The 14,331-nt window shown below is 37.8% G+C and overlaps 2 protein-coding genes and 1 pseudogene across 2 annotated transcripts; all 3 read right to left on the bottom strand.

The window, feature by feature from the left end:
* Window positions 1-1,117: 1,117 nt before the first annotated feature.
* Window positions 1,118-9,179, bottom strand: LOC107566997 (tripartite motif-containing protein 16-like protein; annotated as a pseudogene).
* On the bottom strand, window positions 3,486-4,156 carry LOC107566993 (E3 ubiquitin/ISG15 ligase TRIM25-like). The gene has a single exon (XM_016252576.1). The coding sequence runs from the start codon at window positions 4,080-4,082 to the stop codon at window positions 3,486-3,488; it is 597 nt and encodes a 198-aa protein (XP_016108062.1). The 5' UTR covers window positions 4,083-4,156.
* Window positions 9,180-10,630: 1,451 nt separating the features above from the next.
* On the bottom strand, window positions 10,631-14,331 carry LOC107566987 (tripartite motif-containing protein 16-like). Its single transcript, XM_016252568.1, has 6 exons — window positions 13,685-14,331; window positions 13,424-13,519; window positions 12,982-13,215; window positions 12,695-12,854; window positions 12,156-12,215; window positions 10,631-11,746 (listed from the first exon to the last, which is right to left on the bottom strand). Exons 1-6 carry the CDS (start codon window positions 14,273-14,275, stop codon window positions 11,202-11,204), a joined length of 1,686 nt encoding a protein of 561 aa, XP_016108054.1. The 5' UTR covers window positions 14,276-14,331; the 3' UTR covers window positions 10,631-11,201.

Below are 14,331 nucleotides of genomic sequence, written 5' to 3'. Positions count from 1 at the left end.
ATTTCCTGTTGTGAGCTAAATTCGCTACAGTGTGTATATATATATCTATGTTTGTATGTAGGCCAGTGCTTAAAAATTGAGACTGACCTTGCAGATTCTCATTCTCACTCAATAAAAGTAATGTTACAAATAATCTTTAATTCAAGTTTAAATTCCATTAAGTAAAATGGTGTGCACTCCCTCTGTTTTAATAATGATAATTAGAGGTAATTTGTTTATGCAAGGGATTTCTAGAAATTGCTGGAATCAAGAGAATAAGATTATGACAGCCACAAATGGATATGATGTGATGTTATTTAACACCGTTAATTTAAATGCAGTTATTTCCATTTAAAAGACTATGTAAGGGAAACAGGTCAATAATTTAGCTCAAAGGGAATCATTTAAGATTTTAAAGGGAACTCCACCATTAATATGTAAGGGAATTAGGACAGAATCACTGTTTACGGCTGATCACTGAGACGGCCAGCGAGTCACTTCAGCAAGATCTTGGGGCCTTAAGATTGCATCAGGAATCTTTTTGAGACAGACTCGCAAGTATCAAACTTAGTCGATTTAATTGATGCATTAAGTATCAGTTACACCTTTTTACAAGGTGTGTTTGAGCTAAGAATCTGACGTTTTCCCTCAGGTTTTAGATCTGCTGAATATGCAAAGTTTTCCATAAAATTCATTCTTTATGCCTCTTTCTGTGCTGAGTTAAACTTTAACCCTTTCCTATACCAACTGTATGTGTGTGTGTGTGTGTATGTGTATGTTAGACCAGTTTATGTGTTTATGTAGTATGTTGGACTAGTTTAAGTGTTTATGTAGTTAATAAAACTTTACTTGTATCACGCTTGACGTGTTCATTGTTTGCTCATAACCGGAGTCACTAATCATGCAGATTTACGCTACAAACTTTTGTAGAATTGTACAGTAAGAAAGTTATTTCCCTTAACCAGGAAATTAACGTTCTTAGAATTGACAAGACAGTTGACCCTGAGTGGTCAGCTAAATATCTACAGCGGATCTAAAATATGAATAGTTAATTATAACTAGTTATGGTTAATTATTCATATTTCCTGTTGTGAGCTAAATTCGCTACAGTGTGTATATATATCTATATATATATTTATATAAATATATATATAGATATATAAATAAGTTGAGGGTTTAAGGTTCTGTAGTGCTCAGGGTTTGTATGTAGGCCAGTGCTTAAAAATTGAGACTGACCTTGCAGATTCTCATTCTCACTCAATAAAAGTAATGTTACAAATAATCTTTAATTCAAGTTTAAATTCCATTAAGTAAAATGGTGTGCACTCCCTCTGTTTTAATAATGATAATTAGAGGTCATTTGTTTATGCAAGGGATTTCTAGAAATTGCTGGAATCAAGAGAATAAGATTATGACAGCCACAAATGGATATGATGTGATGTTATTTAACACCGTTAATTTAAATGCAGTTATTTCCATTTAAAAGACTATTTCATACATAACAAATAATAAGAATCATTGCAAGTGATCAATAAAATCAGTGAATAAATAAATTAATATTGCATTGATAATATTTGAGGTAAACATACGAATAAATGTCAAAATTCAAAACATGGCTATGATATCTTGAGAATAGAAAGTATGTACCATCTATATTGTGAGATCACAGAGTGTCGCTTTTGAAAAGAAAAACATTAGTCCTTTCAAATATTTGTTAGCCCAAAACCCAGCATAGAGAGGCTGAGTGAATGTGGTGTGGACTCTGTGAATGAGGGTCATTGTGTCAGAGACGCTGTAGAAGGACAGAGTTCCTGCACTGTGATCCACATACACTCCTATTCTAGAGGAGCTGGAGACTACAGGGAGTGCAGTCCTTCCGTTATTGTGCCAGAATGAGCAGCTGGAGTCAGAGCAGTACAAACACCAGGACTGATCATTACAACCAAACTCACTCTCCTTTCCCCATCCCTTCCTGCTGATGCTCTTATATGATACTGATATACCCACCCAACCACTCCACTCAACCTCCCAGTAACAGCGTCCACACACACTCTCTCTACACAACACCTGAGGAAAACCATCAAATCTGTCTGGATGATCTGGATACAGCTGTTCTTCACGATTGTATTCAATCACTCTGTTCTCTGCAGACCATACCAGGTTTTTATTCACTGTATTTGGATCCAAAGTGAGCTGACGGCAATCTGATGAAGATAAAACACATTATCTGCATATATCAAGTAATACATGGCTTTCAAACATAAAAAATAAAACACCAGAGGTTTATTACATTTAGGTTCACAAAATCTGCCTCACTGTTATCAACATTATAACATGTTGGTGTGTCTGTGAGTGTTTGGAGTTGACCAGCAGAAATTATAGTTAGTCAAATATTTTTGGATTGAAAAGTCAATTCACATTTCTATTTATTTTCCTTTTCTTTTTAGCAGCTCGATCACAAGCTGCCAAAGGTTAGTTTTAATTAACATGTCTCTGCCAAAACAGAACCTAGCAGTGAGTGATTAACAGAAGTGACCAGATCAGGACATTCAACTAACCCAGTAATTAAACTGGTTATTGTGATTATTCCTGATTTGGGTTAAAAATTTGACTAAATTAACAGTATAAATGTATCTCGTGTTAATCAAGAGTGTTGTGTGGAGTTCAGCACAGTTCAGTCTGATTGACGAAATGTAATAAGAATTAAAGTCTGTCTCTTTATGTACATGTACTCTTATAGAGACTTACATTTGAGGAATTCCTCACGGGTCTCGGGTTCAGAGATGGGAATGATGTTGATGTTTCTCACTATGGAAACCAACAGACACTTTATAGTAAATATAGTCAAATAAAAATGTATTGCAATTATAAAACATTTTTTATTTGCATATGCATTTTTTCTACATGATATATTATGTCAGGAAAAGTAAAGCTTACCTCTACCAGATAACATTTCTATCTCCTCTCTGCAGAAATGCTTCAGTTTCTCTCTCAGATGAGACACAGACTTTTCAACATCATCAAAAGTTGGAATAGAACTAACAGTGATGCTGGGTGAGTTTGTAGATCCAGGAGGAACAGAGAGAGACTGGAAACTCTACACAGACACAAAGACACGAGAAACACCAGCTAAAGACACAGAAACATTTGATAGAAACACACTGAGTCTGAAACAGCTCTTCAGCAGCCAGCAGCTGTTCTTCTGCTCAAAACTCACCTTGTGAGACTCTACAGCCTCTCTCAGCTCCTCAAGCTCCTTCTGTCTTTCCTGGATTCTCAGCTGGTTTGTTCTCTGTGTCTCCTCCAGTTGTCTCTGTAGAGTATATAGTCAACATACAATGCATTAGTCCTTGTAGATAATGTCGCAAAGAACAGTTTCAAAAAAAGAGAAAATAAGCGGAGAAAATAAATGTTCTGTCTCTAGTAAGAACTGTTTTAAAATTATCTTCAATTGTGTGCCTATTATGTTATTATGAAGATACATTTATTATTCAGCATAACTGAGTTCATACCTGTTTCTCCGTCCTCTCTGCTGCAGCTGATACAGTGTTGTGGTCTTTGTGTTCATCTACCATACACATATAACAAATACACTGCTGATCAGTACGACAGAAAATCTCCAGCAGTTTATCATGTTGAGGGCAGATCATCTCCTGCAGTTGTCCATTGGCATCAGTCAACTTGTGTCGCTTTCCAGAGTGAAATTCTTCATGACGTTTAAAATGATTTTTACAGTAAGATTCCAGACACACCAGACAGGATTTGATGGCTTTATATTTTCTCCCAGTACAGATGTCACACTCCACATTTCCAGATCCAGTGGAACACTGAGCAGGACGAGCAGCTTGGCGTTTTGTCTTCTTGAGTTTCTCCAGCACTTCAGCCAGTATGGTGTTTTTACCTAAAACAGGTCTTGGAGTGAAGGTCTGTCTGCACTGAGGGCAGCTGTAGACTCCCTTCTGATCATCCTGATTCCAGCAGCCTGTAATACAGCTCATACAGTAACTGTGTCCACAGGGAACTGTCACTGGATCCTTCAGTAGATCCAGACAGATTGAACAGCTGAACTCATTCTGAGCCAAAGAAACACTGGATTCTGCCATTTTACTGCAAGCACTCACAGGTGGAGAGACATTCACAACAGTTCGACAGCAGTCTAGTTTCGATTTCGCTGAACTGAAACATTTCCTGGTTCTGAAACGTGTGCAAAACATGCGTCATAAAATAAACACGACCACTAGATGGCAGTCTTATTCAGAAACTCACTACAAGAGGTAAAGATATTTATATAATTCTATAATATATATTAAAATAAAAATCTGTTGTTTATACCGATTGTAACGCTCATCCTCTTCTTTTCCCACCAGATTATCAAGTATTTGAAGCCTTTTATGTTCTTCTTTGTGAATGACAGACCCTTTAAATGTGTTACATTTATGCATTTGGTAGACAGCCACAAATGGAAGTGATGTGATGTTATTTAACACAGTTCATTTAAATGCAGTTATTTCCATTTAAAAGACCATTTCATACATAACAAATAACAAGCATCATTGCAAGTGATCAATAAAATCAGTGAATAAATCAATATTGTATTGATAATATTTTGAGTAAACATAAGAATAAATGTCAAAATTCAAAACATGGCTATGATATCTGGCAAATATCTCTCTGTAACAGGTATAGAAAGTATTGTGTGTGTGTGTGTGTGTGCACCTTCCCCTTTAAATTTCTGACTGCAATGTTGATCCTAATTTCCTGTCTTTGAACTGTCTGTATGGGAGAGGTGGGTTTCTAATGAGCTTTGATTAATCAAATTACAATTTTTTTTTATTATTACTTTTGTACTGAAATCTGTCGTCTAAATCATATACAAGACATTGTTTTTCATGTATATTTTATTATTTTTTATTATTATTATTTTTATCAAGTTTGGTCTGATGTGAACTGGAAGCACATGCTAATTACATTGCACTTTACATTCATCTTACAGAAACGAAAAAGGGCGAATTCACACCATATATACATACTCTTATGTCTTATCAGGTATGCTGCTTTATTACTAATGTTGTTAAATTCATTTCATTGTCCCCTTTCTGCACTGTCTCTGCATGGGAGAGAAACGAAACATCTCACTATATTATTTGTAGAAAGTTTGTACCATCTTGTGAGATCACAGAGGGTCACTTTTGAAAAGAAAAACATTAGTCTTTTCAAATATTTATTAGCCCAAAACCCAGGATAGAGAGGCTGAGTGAATGTGGTGTGGACTCTGTGAATGAGGTTCATTGTGTCAGAGACGCTGTAGAAGGACAGAGTTCCTGCACTGTGATCCACATACACTCCTATTCTAGAGGAGCTGGAGACTACAGGGAGTTCAGTCCCTTCGTTGTGTCTGTGAGTGTTTGGGGTTGCCCAGCAGAAATTATATTTAGTCAAATATTTTTGAATTGAAAAGTCAATTCACATTTCTATTTATTTTCCTTTTCTTTTTAGCAGCTCGATCACAAGCTGCCAAAGGTTCGTTTAAATTAACATGTCTCTGCCAAAACAGAACCTAGCAGTGAGTGATTAACAGTGTTGGGGAGCATAAAGCGATTATTTCCGAATTCGCCATTCGATAATTAAATCTCTAATAAATCTGGAATCGGTTAGTCGTGACTGGCAATGCTTCGGCTCGCGCCTCTGCCAAACGGTTTGGATCAGATCAGAGTAATCAATGCGAGAGAGAGCATGAGTGGACTGTGGAAGCGCACAGGTGAAGCAGAGAAGCAAAACTAGGCCTACTGTTCAGGGTTTCAAGTGCAGGTCAGTTTCATCTGTAAATATGCTATTGTAGTTTTGTCTTTGTTTACTTAGTTAAGCAGCAGCAGCCCATTGCTCATCAGTCATCACTCAAAATACTGAATAAAGGACATCATTATTATCTATTGTAATGTTACAGTAGTAATTTAGCAGACAAATAATCATATGTTATAATAGGTTTAGGGGAGCTAGGGCAGACAACAACACAACCCTTACGAAAATTAACGATGATTTTACTATAAATCCAAAGACAATGGTTACTATTGTCAAACCATGGTAACCACAAATGAACCATGGTTTTTGATACACCAACCATAGTTTAACCATGAAATTTGTAGTAAAAATAAATACAAATGGTAATCCATTTGCCAAAAAAAAAAAAACATGGTTACTGTACTTTTACTATAATAAAAGCATGGTTAATTTTTGTAAGGGAAAAACATGACTCGTGTTTAGTATTAGGATTTTTCCATAAAGATATTGTGGTGATGTACTAATTTTGACATGTATAGGCAATTTAGAAAGTATAGTTTTGTTAAATCGTGAGTATTAAAGTCATGAGAGAGATAGAAAAGAAAAATGGAAGTGAAGGTGCAGTTCAGGAGAGAACTTTTAATTACTTTGCATGTCCCCAACCTAAGGATTTAAACATTTTTATGTGAGGTCCATACAAAAAATAGGGTTGTCCATGTTTCAGAATTTGTTGTGGGTGTATGAGTGCGAGATTTCCCAGCCTGAAGTCACTTCATGAGCATTTGACTTATTTTGAGAAAACTATCGTCATATCATATACAAAGAGACACCAATGTTTCAGGAGTTTAGTTCCAGAATAGGACACATGCTTCTTAGATAACTGTATTTGAGTTGATGTATATGCTTTTATTTATTATAATTTTTTAATTAACTATTTTTTTTCCAAACCATTGTTAGATGCAGTGTTTCCTGTAGTTATGCAAAGATTTGGTTTCAAAAACAGTATCAGTAAACTATTTCTTATGATTTTAAATATGCATTGAACTTCAGATCAATCTTAAAATAAAAGGCGGTACTAAAGTCTGATTTTGTGGTGGATGTGTTCAAATTTGATCATCTTAATTCAAGTGATGAAGGATTTTGAAAGTCTAACAGTGTTGAGCACTACTGTAAGGTTAACCGTGCACGCATGGTTTAAATGTTTGAAAATGATTAACAGTTGCAAATAAACATTCATTAGAAATTTAGAAAAGTAATCAAAAAGTAATCACCAGTTACATTACTTTAATAAAGTAACTGAAAAAGTTACACTACTATTACATTTTAAATAAGGTAAGTTGTAATCTGTAACCTATTACATTTCCAAAGTAACCTTTCCAACACTGGTGATTAACAAAAGTGACCAGATCAGGACATTCAACTAACCCAGTAATTAAACTGGTTATGTGATTATTCCTGATTTGGGTCAAAAAATTTGACTAAATTAACAGTATAAATGTATCTCGTGTAAATCAAGAGTGTTGTGTGGAGTTCAGCACAGTTCAGTCTGATTGACGAAATGTAATAAGAATTAAAGTCTGTCTCTTTATGTACATGTACTCTTATAGTGACTTACATTTGAGGAATTCCTCACGGGTCTCGGATTCAGAGATGGGAATGATGTTGATGTTTCTCACTATGGAAACCAACAGACACTTTATAGTAAATATTGTCAAAAAATATATATTAATTGTAATTATAATTTTTTTTTTATTTACATATACATTCTTTGTACTTTATATGATATAATATATGTCAGGAAAAGTAAAGCTTAACTCTACCAGATAACATTTCTATCTCCTCTCTGCAGAAATGCTCCAGTTTCTCTCTCAGATGAGACACAGATTTTTCAACATCATCAAAAGTTGGAATAGAACTAACAGTGATGCTGGGTGAGTTTGTAGATCCAGGAGGAACAGAGAGAGACTGGAAACTCTACACAGACACAAAGACACGAGATACACCAGCTAAAGACACAAAAACATTTGATAGAAACACAATCTCTGTACAACATGCTCTTCCCTTCCTGAAGACCACTGTCCTGTTTGTCAGATCTCTGTTACCTGGAGGAAATGGATGTGATTGTCTGTGTGTGAAAGTTGCTCCAGCTCAGCGTCTCTCCTCCTCAGATTTTCAATCTCCTGCTCCAGTTGCTCCAGTTTTCCTTCAGCTCGACTCACTGCAGCCTTTTCCTGATCTCTGATCAGCTGTGACACCTCAGAGCGGCTTCTCTCAATGGAGCGGATCAGCTCAGTAAAGATCCTCTCACTGCCTCCACTGCTGCCTGTGCAGAGCACTGTTAGGACACCGAGAGAGAAGCATTAGAATCAGTCCATTCACTCAGCTCTTACTGCTACCTCACACAGCCTGTTCCCCACAGTGGGCTTCAGTGGGACTGAAAGAGCTCCAGCACCAGCTCCTCACTGACTGACTGGAGGAGTGTCCACACTGAGTCTGAAACAGCTCTTCAGCAGCCAGCAGCTGTTCTTCTGCTCAAAACTCACCTTGTGAGACTCTACAGCCTCTCTCAGCTCCTCAAGCTCCTTCTGTCTTTCCTGGATTCTCAGCTGGTTTGTTCTCTGTGTCTCCTCCAGTTGTCTCTGTAGAATATATAGTCAACATATAATTCATTAGTGTCCTTGTAGAGAATGTCACAAAGAACCGTTTCAAAAAAAGAGAAAATAAGCAGAGAAACTGCATTATCTTTCCCTAGTAAAAACTGTTTTAAATTATCTTCAATTTTGTGCCTATTATATGATTATCAAGAGACATTTATTATTCAGCATAACTGAGTTCATACCTGTTTCTCAGTCCACTCTGTTGCAGCTGATACAGTGTCATGGTCTTTGTGTTCATCCACCATACACATGTAATATAAACAGTGCTGATCAGTACGACAGAAAATCTCCAGCAGTTTATCATGTTGAGGGCAGATCATCTCCTGCAGTTGTCCATTGGCATCAGTCATTTTGTGTTGCTTTCCAGAGTGAAATACTTCATGACGTTCAAAATGGGTTTGGCAGTAAGATTCCAGACACACCAGACAGGACTTAACGGCTTTGTTTTTGTCCCCAGTACACACGTCACACTCCACATTTCCAGATCCACCGAAACATTGAGAAAGACGAGCAGCTTGGGAGTTTTGTCTTCTTGATTTTCTCCAGCAGTTCAGCCAGCATGGTGTTTTTACCTAAAACAGGTCTTGGAGTGAAGGTCTGTCTGCACTGAGGGCAGCTGTAGACTCCCTTTTGATTCCAGTAGCCTGTAATACAGCTCATACAGTAACTGTGTCCACAGGTAAGGGCCACTGCATCTTTCAGTAGATCCAGACAGATTGAACAGCTTAACTGATCCTGAGCCACTGAAATATTGGATTCTGCCATTTTACTAAACACAGACACATACAGCAACTCAACAACCTAGAACATAGGAATAGAAGTTTTAAAAAACAAAGAAAAGCATAACATAAGCCCGCTGAATTTTACTTCAAGACTGAGCAAGAAGATGGTAATAAACCACACTAAAGGTAGGAATGGTTAGACTAAAGTCACATGAAGAAATTTTTGAGTGACCTTTGCTCCCTCACATTATCATAAACACCGTTCAAAGTTCATTTATATAATTAATGGTACAGTTTCTCGTTCCTGGTGAAATTTGCAGTGCCCCTTAAACTTATCAAGTACTCTTCCTTCGGATTGGAATCTCTCTTGGATGGTGAAATACTCTGTGAAGTTCACTATTCTTGGCACTTACAATTGAATGGAATACACTTAAAGAGAATATACACATAATGGACTTCTTTTATTATTATGAATCATCATTAAAAGGTTAAACAGAGTCATCAAATTTTTTTAAACTAATTATTAAAATTGTAAATGCATGGAAAACAATCAACCATCCTTTTAATCCATCCATAAAAACTATTTAAGCTTTATTGAAACTACAGAAGTTAAGTTTGTCAGGACAAACTTTGATGTTACTTAATCTGACATTTTAAAATACAGTTTAAAGCAGCGTAACTCTGGCCCTCGAGGTCCACTTTCCTGCAGAGTTTAGCTTCAGCCTTGATCATACTCACTTGCCTGTAACTTTCCAGTGATCCTGAAGACGTTGAATAGCTTGTTCAGGTGTGTTTGATTAGGGTTGGAGCTAAACTGCAGGAAAGTGGACCTCAAGAGCCAGAGTTGAGAACCCCAGGTTTAAAGTTTGATGTTTATTGTTTCCAGCATGTTACTAGCACATTTTAGCATGTTCTAATATGTTTTAGCATGTTGCTAACATGTAATATGATTACTTTGTCATGGGAATTTTGCCTCTGTACTGCTTTGTCTCATATATTCTTACAGAATAACCCTAATTTAACTGTGGTATTTGTAGTAAGACTGCAGTAACTAAAGGTATGCATTATACCATATTAACTTTATAAGTGTGAGACCCAAAGTGCTAAAACTTGCTAGGATCATGCTAGGAGTGTGTTAAAACACTAGTATTATGCTGTCACTCACTAGAAACATGTTTGCAACATGATAAATCATGCTAGCATTGTGTTAAAGCATGTTAGAATCATGCCAGTAAAATGTGAAATAATGTAAAAATGTGCCGTGCTAGCTACATGCTAAACAATGCTAGCAAGTTATTCAGTTCCTTCTCATCAAAACAGATTGTTTTTCTCTCTAATAATATTGGTACCTCATTCTCACCTCATTCCCTGTTTGATGAAAGAAATACAATGCAACAAACTTGTCTGAAAACATTTTATTTTACAGTGTCTATTACACAAATGATAATAGGCCATATTGGTTATTATAACCATTATTAGGCTATTACATGGCTCTGTGGAATACTTGATTCTGATTGGTCAATCGCGCCATCCAGTGGTATGTTATTCCCAGATAACAACCGCCAAATTGAATAACACACCGCTCATCCGGATACTACGAGTTATCTTGACCAGTACTACTTATATGCTTAATGAGTCACTCCACTATCGTTGACTGCCTCGCGCCATCTTGTGACTGAAAACACTTAACCACCGTGTGTTACAATGGAATACTTCAGCATTCATTTCAACATATATGGTAAAAACAAATCTTTTTAGCCGTGTAATAAGTGGTATAATGTACATCCAGCCGGTTGTTATCTCAGAATAAACCCCTTCAGGCCGATACAAGACCCCTCCGCTTCGCATCGGGGTCCTGATCGCCCTGTCAGGGTTTATTATGAGATAACAACTGGCTGGATGTACATGATCCCTTACATAAATCAATCTGATTAAATATTTCAGCTCTAATAATATTTAATGAACTTGTTTTTAATAACATAAGTTCAGCTGTAGTATATTGATTTATTGATTAAAGCTGTTTGACAATATTGTTTGCACAGTATACTGTATGCATCCTCTATTTTTATATCTCACACAGTTTCACAACTGAGTCATCATAAATCGCAAACCCCGCATAGAGAGGCTGAGTGAATGTGGTGTGGACTCTGTGAATGAGGGTCATTGTGTCAGAGACGCTGTAGAAGGACAGAGTTCCTGCACTGTGATCCACATACACTCCTATTCTAGAGGAGCTGGAGACTACAGGGAATTCAGTCCCTTCGTTATTATGCCAGAATGAGCAACGAGAGTCAGAGCAGAACAAACTCCAGGACTGATCATCACGTCCAAACTCACATGGGTCACAACTGTCATCATTATAATCACCCCTTTCCTTCCTGCTGATGCTCTTAAATGACACTGATATGTCCACCTCACCACTCCACTCAACCTCCCAGTAACAGCGTCCATACACACTCTCTCTACACAACACCTGCTCCACAGTGTCAAATCTGTCTGGATGATCAGGATACCTCTGTTTTTCAGAAGTGTATTTTATCACTCTGTTCCCCTTAGACAGACGGAGGTTTTTATGTACCGTGTTTGAATCCACTCTGAACTGGAAAAAATCTGATGGAGACAAAACACAATCTACATCTAAATAAGAAATCTCATTTTAAAATATTAACATAAATCAATTGTGTTAAAACAATAAAAATGAAACAAGGTGCTGTGAACATTGTTAGGTGTTTTGCAAACTGTTTCTAGACACTAGCCACATGCTTCTCTAAACTTCTGCCTCAAAAGTCACGCCCAAATTTAGTCTGAAGTGTTTGAACAATCAGCTCACAGTCACTTGTGGGGACATTTTATGTATAGTATTCAAAAGGACAATCACTTATAGCACCAAAATTGAATGGAAAACCGTTTGACTGACTATTGATATCAGATGATGAGATTTTCATTGTGACAAATCTTGAAGATCAATATGTGAAGAAGTGTGTTTTGTGAGTGTGTGCTTGCTTGTTTAGGAACTTACACTGTAGAAACTCGTTCCTTCTCTTGTATTCAGGGGTGGGAATGATCTCAATATATTTTGCTATGGAAATCAACAGACACGTTGTTTAATACATACATTTTAATCAATTTTGTATTTCGACAGTAGATGATGCATTGTCTCAGACTGCGGAGCTCGAACCATCAACAGTCGGCATGGGAGGCAGGGGTGGTAACAAAAAGGACACTAAAGATCACGGCCTCTAGCGTCAGTTGCTAGTGCTAGTGTCTTGAGGCCAGGAGAGTGAGGTTTACTGCACAGCCTACCAGTGGCCTCCGTTACATAAACACATTTCTTCTGTGTCGTCTGAAAACTGTTCACAGAGACTACTGTGCCATTAATTGAATATGTGTCTACTTTTGTGCTCACCTGTCTATAATTGTGGTCATGATTATATTTTATGCTAAACACTTGTGTTCAAACTAAGTAAGACTTTATTCCAGACTTTATTCCAGCCTGCTGTATGAGACTGTGTGATGCATCACTTATTTCTGAGAGTAAATGAATGATCAGTGCTTTACCTTTATCATGAATCTTTTCTATCTCCTCTCTGCAGAAATGTTCCAGTTTCTCTCTCAGATGTGTGACAGATTCACCAACATCATCAAAAGAGAGACGAGAACAGACAGTTATGTTGGGCGAGTCTGTAGATCCAGGAGGAACAGAGAGAGACTGGAAACTCTATACAGACACAATGACACAATAGAAACACCAGCTAAAGACAGAAACATTTGATAGAAAACACAATCTCTGTACAACATGCTCTTCCCTTCCTGAAGACCACTGTCCTGTTTGTCAGATCTGTTACCTGGAGGAAATGGATGTGATTGTCTGTGTGTGAAAGTTGCTCCAGCTCAGCATCTCTCCTCCTCAGATCTTCAATCTCCTGCTCCAGTTGCTCCAGTTGTCCTTCAGCTCGACTCATTGAAGCCTTTTCCTGATCTCTGATCAGCTGTGTCACCTCAGAGCGGCTTCTCTCAATGGAGCGGATCAGCTCAGTAAAGATCCTCTCACTGTCCTCCACTGCTGCCTGTGCAGAGCGCTGTTAGGACACACAGAGAGAAGCATTAGAATCAGTCCATTCACTCAGCTCTTACTGCTACCTCACACAGCCTGTTCCCCACAGTGGGCTTCAGTGGGACTGAAAGAGCTCCAGCACTGGCTCCTCACTGACTGACTGGAGGAGAGTCCACACTGAGTCTGAAACAGCTCTTCAGCAGCCAGCAGCTCTTCTTCTGCTCAGAACACACCTTGTGAGACTCTACAGCCTCTCTCAGCTCCTCAAGCTCCTTCTGTCTTTCCTGGATTCTCTCCTGATATTTTCTCTGCATTTCACCCAATTGTCTCTGCAGGAAAAACAAATAACCATAAATCTGATAGATGTTACTGCATGCAACAAACAATTAAAGCCTCATGAGATTGTAGTGAGAACTATTTTAAAAATGATCTTTTTACTATGTAGAGATAGGCTATTATGAAGTCATTATGTAGCATACATTCTGAGTTCATACCTGTTTCTCAGTCCTCTCTGCTGCAGCTGATACGGTTTCATGGGTTTTGTGTTCATCCAACATGCAAAGATAACAAATACACTGCTGATCAGTACGACAGAAAATCTCCAGCAGTTTATCATGTTGAGGGCAGATCATCTCCTGCAGTTGTCCATTGGCATCAGTCAACTTGTGTCGCTTTCCAGAGTGAAATTCTTCATGACGTTCAAGATGATTTTTACAGTACGATTCCAGACACACCAGACAGGATTTGATGGCTTTGTTTTTGTCCCCAGTACAGAGGTCACACTCCACATTTCCAGATCCAGGGAAACATTGAGCAGGATGAGCAGCTTGGAGTTTTGTCTTCTTGATTTTCTCCACCACTTCAGCCAGTATGGTGTTTTTACCTAAAACAGGTCTTGGAGTGAAGGTCTGTCTGCACTGAGGGCAGCTGTAGACTCCCTTCTGATCATCCTGATCCCAGCAGCCTGTAATACAGCTCATACAGTAACTGTGTCCACAGGGAACTGTCACTGGATCCTTCAGTAGATCCAGACAGATTGAACAGCTGAACTGATCCTGAGCCAAAGAAACACTGGATTCTGCCATTTTACTGTAAGCACTCACAGGTGGAGAGACATTCACAACAGTTCGACAGCAGTCTA

This window comes from Sinocyclocheilus grahami, unplaced genomic scaffold, assembly GCF_001515645.1.
Source record: "Sinocyclocheilus grahami isolate Dianchi unplaced genomic scaffold, SAMN03320097.WGS_v1.1 scaffold1120.1, whole genome shotgun sequence".
Taxonomy (NCBI): Eukaryota; Metazoa; Chordata; class Actinopteri; order Cypriniformes; family Cyprinidae; genus Sinocyclocheilus; species Sinocyclocheilus grahami.
This window is presented reverse-complemented; position numbering and strand designations above follow the sequence as displayed.